Source organism: Podarcis pityusensis (assembly GCF_964106645.2).
Source record: "Podarcis pityusensis genome assembly, chromosome: 2".
Classification (NCBI taxonomy): Eukaryota; Metazoa; Chordata; class Lepidosauria; order Squamata; family Lacertidae; genus Podarcis; species Podarcis pityusensis.
Genome location: NC_138029.1, coordinates 29,380,896 through 29,398,824, shown reverse-complemented (window position 1 = coordinate 29,398,824; position 17,929 = coordinate 29,380,896). Strand labels below are relative to the sequence as shown.

The 17,929-nt window shown below is 43.7% G+C and overlaps 1 protein-coding gene across 6 annotated transcripts in view; it reads right to left on the bottom strand.

Annotated features, from left to right (window-relative positions):
- AATK (apoptosis associated tyrosine kinase) overlaps positions 1 to 17,561 on the bottom strand; it is a 92,033-nt gene extending 74,472 nt beyond the window's left edge. For 3 of the 6 annotated variants that reach the window (XR_013982400.1, XM_080993577.1, XM_080993579.1), the window contains exon 1: positions 16,786 to 17,560. Coding sequence is in view for 3 of the 6 variants with exons in the window: in XM_080993577.1 (XP_080849703.1) it covers positions 16,786 to 16,873 (88 nt within the window). In the remaining 3 variants the exon portion in view is untranslated. Of the gene's footprint in view, positions 1 to 16,785 lie in introns of all 6 variants that reach the window. The other 3 variants (XM_080993578.1, XM_080993580.1, XM_080993582.1) reach the window with 3 other exon arrangements.
- Between the last annotated feature and the right edge of the window lie 368 nt (positions 17,562 to 17,929).

Genomic DNA, 17,929 nt, shown 5'->3' with positions numbered 1-17,929 from the left:
CATTTCCACACTCCAGCACCCAGGGCTTTTCAGCTCACTGCATTCCGTACAGCCAGGGAAAGGCAGGATTGCATGACTCATAATTTGTGCTCTGAACAATTCCAGAGATCTGAGCCATTTCAAAACTCTTGTATTAATTTCTCTTAATTTGCTTTGACAGGGATTTGTATTGTCATCATCCAAAAGGTAATCACCCGTGCCAGGCTGAAGAAGGGGCGGGGTGGGGGGGGGAAAGAGCAAGAAAGAGCATCAAGGGCCAGAGACATGTCAGCTAAAAAAAAATGCACCACCCAAACAGCCACACAATATAGATCTTTCCCCTTCTTCCTTTTAACAGATCTCTACTTTAATCTCTAAGGCCATGAACATCCAAGAGGAATCAACCTTTTGCTGCTGCTCCTACTGCTGCTGCTGCAGTGCAGTGCTTGCAAAGCAAACTGTTCTCAGCACTGCAGCAAGAAACTGCCCAGAAACAAAGAAATGTACCCTTGTCCTGCCAACCACTCCATGGTGAACTTCTTTGATGCAGCTTTGATGCCACAAGTCATTTTCTACCTGCACCCCCAACTCCCCCATTCCCCTCCGTAGCAAAAAAACCTTTACAGCAAAAGCGCAAATCCCATCAAAAATCGTCACAGTTCCACTAAGTTTTCTACAATGATTTATTTCCAATGCAGTTCTGTCCTCGGTTTACTCAGTGCTCCAAAAGCAAAGTATTTGAAAATCTTGAACACCTGGAAATCCAAAGGACCTAGCAACATGTGCTCAGCATTGCTTTGGAAATCTGCCCTGTATTTTGGGAACTGAGCTGCTGTTTAATGTCTGTCTCTATCTCTTTGTATTCACAAACAACAATGCTTAGTACAACCTACCCTTAGCACTTAAATACGCATTGTGTTTGGAGGGGTGTATAGAATATCTCTGGACGCGGGTGGCGCTGTGGGTTAAACACCGTTTACCTTCCCGCCGGAGCGGTACCTATTTATCTACTTGCACTTTGACGTGCTTTCAAACTGCTAGGTTGGCAGGAGCAGGGACCAAGCAACGGGAGCTCACCCCGTCGCGGGGATTCGAACTGCTGACCTTCTGATCGGCAAGCCCTAGGCTCTGTGGTTTAGACCACAGCGCCACCTGCGTTCTATCTGAAACATTAGGGCGATGCTATTATCAGAGGTAGGATATTTGGCTGTCTAAAACTGATAGGCCAGGATCAAACAACGGCTGTATTGTACTCTGCTACAGTCATCTTCCTTCAGTACAGTACTGTTCAAATATTCTTTACAAGCAGAAGTTCTTGTCCCATTTTTTTTTCCTCTTAAGGAAATGCATGTTCAGTGAAGGAGGATGACCCAGAACTCTCTTCTGCTCTGTTTCCTAGCAAAGGATCAGTAATGCTCTCTAAGGAAGATATTCTAACAGAATTCTCATGAATAAGCAGTTAACACAAGTATTTATTTTTAAAGAGGGGCTCTTTAAAATTAGTACATATCACTGCTGCTTCCTCCTACTTTCATTCCCCTTCTTATAGTTATTTCATTTTATCAAACCCTTAGCACATGTTAACCCCTATACTTCTTTCATTGAGAAGGAAGCAATTTCTCTTTAAAGAAAAGGTATCAGTGACAAGTGTTTAACTGTATACATATCTTAATCCCCCTTGGAACTCAAGCTGCTACTGTGCCATTGAAATGCTAAACCTGTGTTTCCATTTGCTGAAAAAATACTGTTTGATATTCTCTAAAGACATTTATGTATTTCTGCTAAAATTCTCCTTTTGTTAATCTATGTCTGCTGCTGAAAAGGATCTTGAATGTTACAATATTATGAGCGTTTATAACACTCTCACTTAATGAATCCACGAAAGCTTACTCTACAATAAATATTATTTATGTATCAACAAAGTTCCCTGGGTGGCTTCGGAAGTTATGAATCAATAAAATGCAAAAACACAATCAAATAATATGATACATATATTTAAAAATAGCAATATAACCGACATAAAACCATGAGAACCATAATAAAATCAGAATAAAAACAGCCGAAACCCAGCACAGGGGAAACTGGCGCCAAAGATCTAAAAATGAGAGCACAAGATTCTTTTTTTATCTTTGCGGTACCAGACAAATGTGGTCACACCACTCTGTGATTTACAATTTATGAGTCTTTTTTCCTTTTTTCAGTTGAAAGTGAAGCACAATAACAACAGAAGTGTAACTCAAAAATATTTCACCAAGAAAACAAATAAGATCCAGACAGACATCACATAACTCTCAACAGTCAATACTGATATGGAGATCCAGCAAAAATGGGTTTGGTTAACACTTGCCACATAATCAAGCCATGGTCAAGCAATTTTAGATCCTGTTTGTTTCAGTGGGAGAAACTCATGTCTGTGCTGAACACTGTTATTGAAATCAATAGGAGTTAACAGTCCTTAACTTTGGATGGAATATGCCCTTGCATCTAACTCAAGTGTTGTTAGGAAAGAATGCAGATGGAATAAGGGAAATGGGAAATATTATTTCCACATCAAAAGGCTTGGCAATTACTTCTGTGGATTACAATGGGCTCTCAGTGGTAATATAAAAGATGAACATCCTTGGGACTGTTCTCACTGGATATGTGTCAGGGGTTTTGTGTTTCTACACAGAAAACTGATTTTTCTGACACTGTAAATTAAAGTAAACATGCTCCAAATTGTTTTGCCTCCTCTGTGGAATAGCGATTAGCTCAAGAATAGTAGAAATTGCTTTTCTGCATTCTTATTTTATTTGGTTTTCTATTCTGCTTGTTTCTTTTGAATTAAATGTTTTTGCTCTAAATTTCATTGTGCTTTGCCTTGGAATTCAAGAGACTCCGTCTGCCCAAGACCCTTGGTAAGAAAGGATCTCGTGCTCACCAAGTAGCTCCTAAATGGCTCTGAGACATAATAGGACCTGGGATTGGCCAACTCTGCCTACTGCATGTTTATGATATCCGTCAAGTCATCAAGGTACAAACAAGAGCAGGGGTGTCAAACTCAAATTCATCGGGGGCCGCATCAGCAGTTTGGTCACCCTCAAAGGGCCGGTTGTATCTGTAGGACTATGTGTAAAGTGGAGGTTTCCTGTGTAGAACGGCCGGCGCTGCTAGAGGGCAGACGTTCTCTGGCTTGTAGGCTGCCGCGCATGCGCTGAAGAGGCGGCTTTCTTGTGTCAAAAAAAAAAAGTGAGAATAAAAGGTGAAGGCTGGCAGCCAGTGGCGGCTACACGGGCCATATGACGAGGTCTGGCGGGCCAGATTCAGCCCACAGGCCTTGTGTTTGACACCCGTGAATAAGAGCCTTCTGTCAAGCAACAATTCTATAACTGATCTGGGCTGTTTTGCGCAAATCATGACAGTAGTAGACTCATGACAGTACCTTATTTCCCAAACAGTGTGGTTTACATAAATGATGTTACCAGAACCAAACCTGCTCCACTCCTTCTAAGGCGTCCCGTGTTTCACTAAAAAGAAAAGAAGCATCTCCCCCTCTGAAAAGTAGAAGAGAGATACACTCTGGAGTCAGCTGACAAACATGACTTCTGCAAATATGGTCCTCCTTGTGGAAAATGTGTTCCTGTGAATAATGAACACATGAACTCTGCAAAGTAATCTTTCTGAATAACCCTTTTGGAATACCTAACGCAGCCTGCAAATCTTTTCATACGAATGCAGTCTCAGTGATAACAAAGAAAGTGGGCGATTTATGCGCCTAAGTGCATATGTGCCAAAACACATTGATTTGGAAGTTAGCTCTACTGAAATCAATGGGACTTAATTTCAAGAAAATGCATATAGGTTCAAGGCAAAACACATTAAGAGTTTGTTAAGCTGCAGCAATTATTCATGTGAACATGGCATTGCTATGCAGTCTCTGAAGCTGTACAGAACAAAGCACCACCCTCAATTCACAATCACTAATGCAGCTTAGATTTCCTACTCCAGCCCCTAACCACACATTGAAAATGTCAGGGCGGGGAATCTATGCTCTCATCATTCTTTCCCTTACATGAAGGAGTACAAAAGGGCATTCAAACACCTCTCTATCACACTTGTGCTGGGCAGATTCAAACCAGAAGTCCTCAAACTCCCTCCCACCGGTATTCCAATAAGAAAATATATTTTTGCATCCAAACACTCAGAACACATGGTTCACATTCTTCCAACAAAATCAATATTTCAGCCTTTGTTTATTACCCGTGGCACTAAAAAATGCTCACAACAAGCAACTCACCCACACTGTGCTTTTAAAACAAGGTTGCATTTCTGATGAAGTAATAGTTCTGGGACTTGCTATATGTTTCTTCCCCGTGCCATATGCAGAGAAGCCAATAACAGTGACATGAAATGTTCTCTGCCGCTTCCCTCCACAACCATCCATCCAACCAACCAACCTGCAACAATTTTATAGACAGAAAAACACTGCTGCATTAAGAGCACATACTGTCCTACAGCACACACAAAGGTTGCCAACTATTTTTGGCCCATATCCAAGCCTATAAATAACCTATTTAAGGTAAACGGTTGATGTAGCAATAGCAGCTACCTGTCACTTATCAGCCACGTTGCTCCAAACCTTTCCTGACTTAATCCATGCCTTATTGATGCCCTAATGTTCCAACTCCTACCTCCCCCTAGGGCCTAGGAGGAACGAGGAAGCAATGACCAAAGAAAGTTATTTATAGAGCCCTAAGCCAAATCAGATTCTCAGCTTTAAGATGCTGGATCCATGAGCAAACAAGAACAGCCACCATCAACACATTCAATTCTGCTCTTCTCCTTGCTTGGGACAGTTTCCCTGATGTAGACGGGGACAGAAATACCAGCTCTTGTTGAGTGTATGCATGGATGGAGGCAGGGTGAGGGACAGGATCTAGCTGGTGGGCCAGATCCCAAGATCCTCCATCCCTAGTGGGTCACTTTGACAGGTGGGTGGGGCTGGCCACCTATCAGTCACCTATATCCCCACGCTGTCAGGTGGACCGTTTTCACTCTGCAGCATGGCTTGAGTTCAAGACTTACTGCAAAGCAAGATTCCAGCCAACCAACTTGGTTGGTGCTGCTTTCAAGCCCTGCTTTCATCTGGAATCAGATACACTCCAGAGCCAAGATCTTGATCAGAAACTCTGGAGTGTGGCTGATCCCAAGAGGTCTTTAAGCCACTGACAAACAGCTGTCTTTGAGCCTTACTTTCAAAAGGGATCAGCAACATTCTGGAATTCTCAGTCTAGTCATGGGGCACATAATGCAGCAACCTTGCTGAAGCTTGGCAGGTCTAAGGCTTGGCTAGTGCCTGGATACAGACTATGTGCAAAACCTATGGATGTCACTGTCAATTACACCATGGAATATAAACAAAATAAATAAACTGGTGTCAGTGCCAGGCAGTTGCTTATGGTTCCACTATGGCAAAAGCCCTTCATGATTTACCCCAGGGGTGGGAAGCTTGCAGCCTAATCCTGGCCTGCCAGAGGGGTCCAATTTGACCCATAAGGCCATTTTTCCAAAACAGCACCCACCCCTCAGTCAGCTGACACTACTCATGACATCAGCGGATGGGCAGGAGGGTGGGGTTCAATTCTGCATTGAATGTGTCAGCTGATGGGGAGGTGAGAAATAAGTGCTTTGGTAGCCCTAACGTTTTTCACAACTCAAAGCACCAAGTACAGGGCTAGTATTCTAGCAATGCCCCTTGTGCTGCAGTTCCCAGCCAAACTGAATCAAATTTCTCCTTCCTCCTGAGTCGTAAGGAACCATTAGCCTACATAGACAGGTAATAGAAAACATTAAGGGGGAGGGGGAAGGGGAAGGGGAAGGGGAAGGGGAAGGGGAAGGGGAAGACCCTTATATCAGAGTCACACAATTTATCCTTCTACCCTAGTTCTGCATACTCTGGCCAGGGTCCTAAGTTGGGGGTTCTGCCTACCTGTGATCCTTTTGAACTGGAAATGCCAGGAACTGAACCTGAGAACTCTTCTGTGTTGAGCAATGTTCCCTCCCCCAAGTAACAGTGGTAGCTCCGTATCTTTCCTGACATCTGGGCTCTGTCCTCAAGACAACCATAAACAAATGAAAGATACATATGGGCAAGATCCATTTCTTTTGACTGCAGTTCTCTATAAAAAAATTTCAAACCAACCTCTAATGTCAGAAAATGTGACAATCCTGGGGGGAAGTATCTGTACCGGGGGGAAGAGAGTTTTGAATTCTAGTCCTGTCCTTCAAAATGTGGGTTTGTAGACTTGTTCTTAGTAGAACCGCATTAGCTTTTACCCTCCCCTTCCTATGTTTTCAAGCTAAGTCTTCACAATTTGATTGTTTTATTCATTTTTCCAGAAACCTACCAGCCATTCAAACCAAGGTACATACAGTATTTATAACTGCTGTATTGTTCTTAGTACTTTTCCGGGGGGGGGGGGGGAGTACCATGTTTGCTTTCTTTCTGGCCTTTTGGAACTCATTCCATCTACCTGCTCCCACCTAGTTATCTTATAACTCTGCCTTGCAGGTGGCCTATAAACTTCTCTTTTTTTTTTTTAAATATTTTTTATTGCTTTTTTTCCAAATAGAAATACAAAGTCAGTTATACAAAGAAATAACAGAAAAGAAAAAGAAAAAGAAAAAGGTCATTCTTTCAAAGCATTTTTTCATAACCAACCGGACTTCCCCACGTCTCCCTCACCGTGCGTTCTTTACAATAAAGTTTTTCAGCAAATTATAACCTTATTTCGTACATTCTTTTGTTCTTTCAAATACTTGTGGTTTACATTTAAAATACTTATTTTCAATTTACACTAATAACATATATAATATTCTTTTAAACATTAGTCCTTCCTTTATATAACTTAGTTTCCCATACCTTAATCTTATTGCTGGAGCTGAATTTCCCTAATCATGCGAATTCTTAACATTCATATAACTTATAAAATTTTTGTAAATAATCTTTAAATTTTTTCCAATCCTCCTCTATTGCTTCTTCTCCCAAATCTCGGATCCTGGCAGTCATCTCGGCCAATTCCATGTAGTCCATCAATTGCGTCTGCCACTCTTCCAGTGTGGGTAAATCTTGGGTCTTCCAGTATTTTGCGATGAGAATCCTTGCTGCTGTAGTTGCATACATAAAAAAGGTTCTATCCTTCTTTAACACCTTCTGGCCGACAATGCCCAATAGAAAGGCCTCTGGTTTCTTGGGAAAGGTGTACTTAAACACCTTCTTTAACTCATTATATATCATTTCCCAGAAGACCTTCACTTTTGGACAAGTCCACCAGAGGTGAAAGAATGTCCCTTCAGCCTCCTTACATTTCCAACATTTATTATCAGACAAGTGATATATCTTAGCAAGCTTGACTGGGGTCATGTACCACCTGTATATCATTTTCATAATATTCTCTTTCAAGGCATTACATGCCGTGAATTTCATACCAGTGGTCCATAACCTTTCCCAGTCCTCAAACATAATGTTGTACCCAATGTCCTGAGCCCATTTTATCATGGCTGATTTGACTGTCTCATCCTGAGTGTTCCATTTAAGCAGCAAGTTATACATTCTCGAAAGTACCTTGGTCTTTGGTTCCAACAATTCTGACTCTAGTTTCGATTTTTCCTCAGGTGGCCTATAAACTTCTCCACAAAGGGGTGTAACCATACACAAACTACACCGCCTAGGATGGTGGAGATGCTAGACAGAAAACATCTCAACTTTCAGGAAAACAGCCACCCAGCTCCACAAAGGTTCAACAAGTACAAGTTCCAAACAAATTTAAGCTGAGTACTCAGGTCTAAAGAGCTACTGCAAAACCCCCCCCCCCAGAAACCATAGATGGAGACAAACACCAAAGGGAACTCCAATAAGCAAAGCCAACTCAGTGCCTGTACGAAACCATTCCTACAACCCAACTCTTCTCTCTTTGGCCCAGCTTAGCGTCTTTTGGGAGAGGTGTTTTATTTCATATCATGCATCATGGAATCCCTTATCAGCTAATCCCAGCAAGGCCCCTGGGAACAAGCTATGTGCAAGAGATGGCTGAAAATTAAACGACAGAGCCTAGGACTTGCCGATCAGAAGGTCGGCGGTTCAAATCCCTGTGACAGGGTGAGCTCCCGTTGCTCGGTCCCCTACTCCTGCCAACCTAGCAGTTCAAAAGCATGTCAAAGTGCAAGTAGATAAATAGGTACCACTCCAGTGGGAAGGTAAACGGCGTTTCTATGCGCTGCTCTGGTTTGCCATAAGTGGCTTAGTCATGCTGGCCACATGACTGTACGCCAGCTCCCTCGGCCAGTAAAGTGAGAAGAGTGCCGCAACCCCAGAGTCGGCCACGACTGGACCTAATGGTCAGGGGTCCCTTTACCTTTTAAGCAGAATAAAGTTGGGTTTTGACTGAGAAATTTTCAGCCACCCCTCACATAGTTCAAAGGTATGAACAGGAGTCCCATTTTTATGCACTTCATAAACCTCCTGCCAGTCAAGTAGTCAGAACCAGGAGATACTCAGCTCAGAGCCAGCGCCTGGGACTCATTCTTCCGCACCATCCACTTTCAAGACTATAGTCAGTTTGCTGACAATGAAAATGATCTGCCTGCTACTAAACTGTCACACATTCCTGAGTCTGAGATGTGAATTACCAAGTCTCACTCGCAAATTAAGCCATGCTAATGTCATCGCCATTTCTGGAGATAGCCAAATTCCAATGGAAATGCAAAAGGCATTTGGCTCAGGAATACACACGGAGTGCTCCAGGCATAAATCAACCAACAGGGAATGCTCTGAGATTTATTTATTTTTTATTAACAAAGCACAGATTGAATGAGAATGAAAAGAAAACAGAGATGGCCTAAGCCGGGCAAAAGAAACTTGGCCAACTGAGTGATCAAATATTGTGATATAACAGTCAAGCATTTTTAGGATTGCCCAGTCATCTTCATTTTATTGTTGTTGCTGCTTAGTTGTTATTAGAACAGTAACAGCAAAAATACTTTAATCGACAACAGGTTTAATACTTTTGATAATTACAGAAACAAATTAACTGTTTTTGTGCAACAATTAATTTAACTTTTCAAAGAAGTGCAACTGATCATTTTAACTTTTTAATAATGCTAGGAAAGGATTTCTATAAATGCAAAAAATTTACTGTTGCCTTTTTAGCTTTTCACATGAGGGACAGTTAATGGAAATAAAATATAGTAAGAGCAATTATTATTTTTAAAAAGAGTTCAGTTTTTAACAGCATTTGTGCCAAGTAACTAGCGGAGTGACCCATTCTCCAAGCATCGTCAGTATTAGATTCAGCACAGAAGGGGTACTCTTTGCAAGCAAGGAGGGATCATGGGTGTTCACAATCAGTATCCTTTACCATTAGCTACTGTTCAGAGGTGAGGTGCCTGCAGGTATAAAGCAGGTGGCCAATAAGAGAAGCTCTGGTATGTTGCTAAATTTACCTCAGCTAGGCAAACTTGGAGAAGCAATTTTGTTTTATTTGCATTTTAATGCAAAACTACCTAATTTGCACACCTTGAACTAATATATGAACTAAAACAGCATCCTTCAAAAATTCACACAGCTCCAAATTTTTGCAACACAGTTCTCCAACAAAACAATCTGGACAAAAATGCATATAATTATGGGAAAGTGTGCATACAGATGCATATAATTAGTGGAAGTAACATACACAAATGCATTACATTAGGGGAAATTGCTTGTAAAGATCTGTATATCAGTCAAAACTCCATACCAAATGTGCATATTAGACGAAAGTGCATTCAAAAATGTGTTTATTAGGAAAAATTCACACTAAAATGGTTATGAATTTTCATGAGGATTATTTTTTCTCATAAGTGCACATTGCTGCAGAAATATGGAGAACTGAATTTAAGACTAGAAAAAATGAGAAAGAGGGAGAAATTAAAATGGACAGATTCATCCATCTTTGCCCACTACTAACGGGCTAAGGCCAAGCAGCCCTCACTCTTGTTTTCATTAATGACACTACAGTGGTACCTCTGGTTAAGAACTTAATTCGTTTTGGAGGTCCGTTCTTAACCTGAAACTGTTCTTAACCTGAAGCACCAATTTAGCTAATGGGGCCTCCAGCTGCCGCCGCCGCACAATTTCTGTTCTCATCCTGAAGCAAAGTTCTTAACCCAAGGTACTGTTTCTGGGTTGGTGGAGTCTGTAACCTGAAGCGTATGTAACCTGAAGCGTCTGTAACCCGAGGTACCACTGTATAATGAAACAAAAAGTTTCTACTGACACAGTAACTTCATGAAACATCTGACAACATCTGACCACAGCAAAATAGCAGGTGGACAGTTCACCGCTTGGCGTGACAGGCCTAGCCAGAGATGGAGCCCAAGGAAGGAAGTATCATTTCACTTTCAGGAAGGCAAAGAAACACCTCTCTCCTAACATGCACATGCATACTATTTGAAACATAATCCTACTATAAAATATGACTTAAGAAAAGAATATATGTGAGAAGTCATATAATTCCTCCACAAGACCCCAAAAGGCTGGAAGGAAAACCTTCTACAACACGCTTCCTCAACCTCAGCCCTCCAGATGTTTTGAGACTACAATTCCCACCATCCCTGACGACTGGTCCTGCTAGCTAGGGATGATGGGGGTTGTAGTCCCAAAACATCGGAGGGCCGAGGTTGAGGAAGCCTGGTTTAGCGTATGATACCAGTCATTTTACCTGCCAAAAATTAGTGGCCTCCTTCTTTTCATGTTGACTGATTTATGGCAGCTATACAGAACAATACATAACAATGCTACTTATAAGTTGCAAAACAAAATGCCACTCTCACCATAGGATTCTTTTTTCATTTGTCTCACCCCCTTGTACTGGGATACATCTTGCCCTCCCTATTATCAGTTGAGGACAGCCTGACCAGGGTTTCAGACTATGGCAGCCATCATTACAATTGCTGCAGCAGAACATGAAAAGTCTAAGGAGACCTTTCAGCAGGCACCCAACGAACCATCAAGATCTGAACCATAGCTACCTGGTGCTTCATCTTTGTGCTCTTGGCGGCCACTCTAGCCAACATTTCTCACCCACAATCATGAGCATCTTGAGTACCTTGGAGAAAAGGTGCAATGGAGGGAGGAGGAACACAACAAACTAGCCTCAAGAGCCAGGCACTTTTTCTTGCGTGAAAAAATGGGACTGGGGGTGGTTACTGCATCATTTGATGGGTGCCAGGCATTCAGGGAAAGAGACAAAATACTTCAGAAGGGTGCAGATCAGATTCAGTGCCCTGGGGGGGGGGTTGTGGCCTGAGGAGAGTCCCACGGAGCAGAGAGGCTGCATCTGGCTCCCGGCGGAGTACAGGGTCAGATTTAAGGTGCTGGTTTTGACTTTTAAAGCCTTTCACGGCCTAGGACCCTCATACCTACGGGACTGCCTCTCCTGGTATGCCCCACGGAGGACCTTAAGGTCCATAAATAGCAACACCCTAGAGGTCCTGGGCCCTAAGGAAGTTAGATTAGCCTCAACCAGAGCCAGGGCCTTTTCAACACTGGCTCCGGCCTGGTGGAACACTCTGTCTCATCAGACCAGGGCCCTGCGGGATCTGATTTCTTTCCGCAGGGTCTGTAAGACAGAGTTGTTCTGCCTGGCCTTTGGCTTAGAATCAATTTGATTCCCTTCCCCTCTTTCTTTTTTCCTTTCTCCTCCTGTGAAGAGGCTGCATCTCAGTGTTTTAATGTTGTATTTTAATCTTGTTTCTTAAGTTGTATTTTAATCAAATTGTTTATATTATTGGTTGTTAGCCGCCCTGAGCCCGGTCTTGGCTGGGGAGGGCGGGGTATAAATAAAATTTATTATATTATTATTATTATCTGTACCCCAAACCCTAAGTTTCCTACCCATGTCATAGATGCACATCCCTCCCTCTCTGTCTCTGGGCTCCTGGTGGGTCAGAAAATTGGCCAGCACATTCATAAAGAGGAATATCATTGAAGTAAGGCAGGCAGGATCCTGGGGAGGCAATCATAGTGCCAGCAAAATGTTTCCCCTCTTTGCTCCACCTACTGTATCACTACTGAACATTTGGGTCTTATCAGCTCCAGACAAGCCAGAAGTATTCCAAGCAGAGCCCTTTCTTCCCCAAAGGACACAAGGTAAATGCCTATAAGCTGTCATTGAGGTCCCTTCATGCTCATCATTCCCATGCTCAGCACACCTCTTCCACCCCTTGTCTCAGTTGAGGGGCGCAGGATACCATTTAGCAAGCACAGGTCCTTTGTCCTGCTCCAAATAAATGTACCTGCAACGATTATCTCTGCATTTGCAAGGGCTGATATGAGCACCTGCTCTAGGTCTTTGGGGTGACAAGATTCTCTCCCCTCCTTGAATGGTCCCACCTCCTCCTGACCTATACACTTTCCTTAATCCCACAGGCCTAGTTCATAAGGATGAAAGAGAACAAAGTGAGCGAAGGCTGTTGTTCCTTCATTTGCTCACTTATTCAGGGTACATTATCTGTGAGTGACAACAAATAGGAGAAAAAGGAAGGACAAGGGGGCTCAGAAGACTGACAGTGGGAACTCTACTACGACACGCAGCTCTACCAGTGCTCAACAAAGCAAATCCCCAATACTGGCTTCAACTTGAAAGACACAGGCCAGTGTACAAGCTAATACAGGCATAGGCAAACTCGGCCCTCCATTTGTTTTGGGACTACAACTCCCATCATCCCTGACCACTGGTCCTGTTAGCTAGGGATGATGGGAGTTGTAGTCCCAAAACGTCTGGAGGGCCGGGTTTGCCTATGCCTGAGCTAATACACTATGGGAGTCTAATGCGGACTTGAAGTTATTGCTCTGATAAGAGTACGTGCACACCATTCCTTGCCATCTACTTCTGGAATAGATTCACGTATCAATTTCCTACCCCTCCCTCCCACACCCATGCACCACCGGTCACCTTGCAAATGAACCATATGTTTACCAATCTTTTGAATGCAGCATCAAGCAGTCTATTTGCTGGCTGCTTTGGAATTTGGCCAGCTTGTTTTCTGAAGCCCGGTAAAGGTGTGCTGACCACATGTGTTGAAGCATTCACAAGACAGGTTTCCATGTGCATCTCAACCACGAGACAAATGTAAAAACAAAACCTCGCTCATTGGGGGGGGGGGGATGATTGTGTGGATCCAATTTCCAGCTGCTTACCACTGGTTAATAACTTAAGCAATTATTAATTCCTTGACTCTCTGCTAAAAATCTTTCTGCATTGCTGTGTTTCATTAGTTCACAATCCTCTGCTGTCTGAGAGCTGGCAAAGACTGTGAGCTATATGGCAGGAAGGCCCCTGATCAAATCTCTTCACAGCTATGAACCCAGTAGGTGGCCTTAGGCAAACCACTATCTTCCATACTCAGCCTTTTATAAGAACTAATATCAGTGGAAAATGTGGAGAGGAATTGTAGAGAAACAGCTGCAAGCACCAGCAAGGCTTCGCTGATTGCCACCCCCATTGTATGATCAACGATAAGCGGATCAATAATATAGCAATGCACAATATAAAGAGCAGGAATGGGGAACCTGTGGCCCTGATCACTAGTCATAATGGCTGGGGCGGATGGCCGTTGTGAGTCCAACAGCTGGAGGACCACAGGCTCATCGGTACAGAGCCACAGCTCTGAAGGAGAACAGGAACCGAACTATAAAAGGCCACCTATTCCAATCCCCTTGCTCTTATACGAAGCAACTCTGTCTCCCTTGTTCCCAGATCAGTTCATGTAACCTTAACACACTTTGCTACAACCCGAGAGCAAACCTCTCCTTAAGACTCAAGCAAGCGATCCAAGTCACGTACATTGAGGCACAGGAAAAACAAAACAAGAAGTCATTAGTCAATCTGACCGCCAAAAAACCCAAATATGTGGCAATCAGTCGGGCGCTGAATATGACCATAGCCCATCTATCTATTTCCCCACCCAAAACTTCATTGAGAAGAGAGAAAGTCCATGCTATCCAATATCCTGTCCCATACACTTACACTATATGCCTCTGAAATCAAAATCACGTACTATGGGATGGCCCAGGGATAACATTGTTCACAAAGCTATGCCTAAGTTGGGAAATGATTGGTTGCATCAACAATATGATGCAGATCCCATGGCACAGCTGCAGAGTAGTTCATAACCAATGTTGCAAGCAACCCAGGACACACTGCAGATCATGGAGGTCAGCTGCACATTGGTGCACAGTCAATGTAAGATCAGTCCACCAAATTGTGGCCACAGAGGATCAGCTGGCAATTTACCACTTCTAGTGGGAGAGAGCTGCACAACGCTAACACAGACCTATTTTTGTAAGATTTGTTTAATGTTTTGGTGTTACTTCTGAGTTTTCTTTAGCTTTAGCGTTATGTAAAATCAAACAAACGTTCCCTATTCACTTTTCTTCAACCAACACTACTTATTCTATCTTCACTATCTCTCTTCTAAGATGGAAGGGACCCTAGAAGGGTGAGAATTTTTCTTACACCCTTCAACATACTGAATATGTGCCATGTAACATCTGTAACTAGTATCCATGTCCAAGTCCATCGTGTATTTTAAAAGACAAGCACCCAAAGTACCATGCATCATTCAAGAAGTAAACACATAATACAACAAATGATTGATATTAAGACATTCTGATCCTTTTGGTATTATTTCTTATTCTTTTCCTAACACTTTCTAGCCATGTTTGCTATTTTAGTGGCTAAACAGACTGAGCTGATGGTTCCAGGGTGCTATTTACAAACTATGTCATTACCTTTTTTCATGAGTGATAAAAGCTAGCACTATTTAGGCATTACATGATTCTACCCAGCACCACCCAAAGTATACATTCATTTGCACTGATCAACACCGTCTTTCTATGCTGCTTTTAGGAAAGAGATCTTGCAAAAGCCTTTGTGAAAATTTGGGTAATCCTTCCACATGAACACCTAGAAGATGAAAGCAAAGTAATCGCATCCCTCTCTGTTTATCAACCTCCATCTGCGGCCAAATTGGTGAAATGCAAGGTCAGCTCACACACTGCAACAGAAACATACATAACTAAGGAAACAGGTCCATTTTTATTTGGGGCATGCACTTGAGATTTAACACAAAAGCTGCAAAATAGCTACTTATATAACATACGATTCCCTAATGCCTACATGACGGAGTTGCAAGTTCCTATATGCACAAACTGAAATTTGGCTGAACAGCATTTTACCAGTTTTTGCTGAAGACTGTATAAGGCAAAGGACAGGACCCGAATAAATTTATTTATCAGCGAGGGCAGAGTTTGGTTTGTTTGTGCTATCCTCTATCCCTCTGCATGTTTTTCATCGGACAGATGCCTTTTGAGAAAACTCAAGCCATTACAGAGCACAAGACATCATTCCAGGCCTGCCAGGTAGCAACTGCAGTGGAATCCAGAAAGCTGTGCCAAGATCATATTATCAGGGCAGAACACGGCAGTTTGTTTTCACATGAAAAATCCAGTGGAGAACATAAAAGTGACATTTGGAGGGCCTGAAAACAAATTCATGTTTCATTCAGAGGCGACTGAGTCAATCTTCCACCAGCGTGGCAGATAAGGACTAGGGGCACACAAATTAGTGGAAAGAGATGAGGTGGCAGTTTCATGTGGAGGGGAGAGGGACCCATGAGAATTAGAAGCTATTTCAGACAATAAAAGCAAAAGGCACCAGGAAGACAATGGATGTAAAAGCACTTCAGGAGCAAATTGGGATGCCGGTGTAGAGATTAGGTTTCTACCTTTCAGGATTCCTGGCTGAGGAAAGCAGTGAAACCTGTCACCAGAAGATGCAAGTCCCTCTGGGATACAACAATTCTGACTTTGCAGAGTCAACATGCTCCTGCTCATCCACAAATCAAGGACTAGCAATTACCCAGCCAAAAGGTTTATGGCTGAACAGGGTCAAAAAATCAATCACCTCTAGCAAAGGGAAGTTTCAATTCAAGACTGACACCCAGCACAGAGTAAGGCCCAGCAAGGCAACAAGGTTCCCTCACCCCCCTTTTGCTTGACTTTACGCAATACAACCTTCACAAGAACGCAGAGCAAAAGGCCTGCAAGGGTTATAAGCCACATAAAATTCCATCTCTTCTGCAATTAAAGGGAACTTCCAGGCACGAAATTCAAAACCTCAATCACTCACACCCCAAACAAGTCATGTTTTAAAGAGTGGCCACCACCATAAATACCTTGTTAGCATGCAAGGTAAGCCCTCAGAAGACACACTAGTATGAACTGCACTTTAAATGTCAAATTATCTCATATGGGAGATGCCCAGGTACTCTTTGCACATACCCCTAATTTCCAAAATGATGGAAGGGGAGGGGGAACCGAACAGTTGATAAATGGTGATGCAACTTTTGCAGGAAGAATCTGTTCCTGAGGAGCCTTTCTAAAAATCACAACCCAAGGCAAAAGCAGTGTGTGGGAGCAGGGGACCGGGGTACTGTTGTTTTGTTTCCTTGCTTGATTTAACTGCCACCTTTCCCACCAGCAGCCTGATAAAATGGCTCAGATTCAGCAAAGGGTTAAACAGTGCAAGAAGTGCGGGGGGGGGGCAGGTAGAGGATAATTGCCTGCAAGGGGAAATAAATCTGTAGCTGAAGTGGGAGGCAAGGAGAGGAAAATCAAAGGCGATTTGAGGGGGAGGGGGGAGAGAGAGAGAGATAGAGAGAGGAAGGGAAAGGAAAATTGAGAATTCATTACTTTTTTTTTTTTTAACAGAAATAAAGCCAACTTACCGGGGTCGAAGTGCGAACTGAAGGCAAAGCTGGGGTTGAAAAATGAAGCCGACATGACAATAGCCAAGAGATTTGCCACCATTCCCATGGCAAAGCAGAAAAGGGGGGGGGGGGTTGTAGGGGGTGCAGAGAAGAGAGAAAGGGGGGGTGGATCAAAAAATTAAATGACAGAAGCGGCAGACACTAGGCAGGTGAGGCGGTGGGATGAGGGGAGGGGGCTGAAAGCTCTCGCAACTCCAGAAGTTGCGCCGGTGCCACATTTAAAAAAATCACCATCTCCTTTCCTCTTGATAGCACAGCCAGGGAATTCAATGCTGCAGCTCCTCCTCTTCCTCCATGTTATTATCCCAGTGCGTCGCCTTCAGGTATTTTTTAGCCGATTACATCCTCCATGGGAAGATGAAGGGGGTTCGGGTTGCAACGGCCACAGTTGCAAGTGGTAGCATAAGCGAGTTGCTTAGATATATATATCTATTTCTTTTCTTTATAATTTGAGGCTGCTGTTTTTAATCGCAACGACCCCGGCGTTCGGCGTTGCAAAAATCAAGCCAAAACAGATGCTAAGAGAAGCTGCCTGCAAAAAAACAAAATAAAATTGCACCTGGCTCGGTGCCGTCCTCCAAAGAATGGGTACAGCCTAGTGAGTGTCTTGCAAAAGGAGTGAGAGGAGATGTAGTCGCGCACTCTCCACCCCACCCCTACCCCCCTCTCCGGCTGCCACACAGGGGGAAAAGCTTTGCACCAAAACAAGAGAAAGCTGGAGCGTCGAGGAGGTGGGGGGAAAGAGATCACTGGCTGCAGCGATAACCGCCAGGGCAGGAGAGGAGGCTGCAGAGCGGCTGCAGAACACCAGGGCAGCTGCCGGTGCTAGTGGGAATGCAAAGGAAGGAGCTGTTCCAGTGCTGACCCTGGGAGAAGCAGCAGCAGCAGCCACAGCAACGCCATCTTGCTCCAGATCTGCCCTCCCCCCAACACTGCAGCAAGCGGCGGGGAAGGAGCGAGGCGGGGGGGAAGGGAGAAGAGGGAGCCGCCGGGCAGCGCTCGCCCAGGTGGCATGGCTTGGCGCGCGCAATGGGCGAAGAAGGGGCGTCGCTGCCGCACGTGCAGCCAAGTGTGACCCGGGTGAGCTCCCACGCGCGCGCGC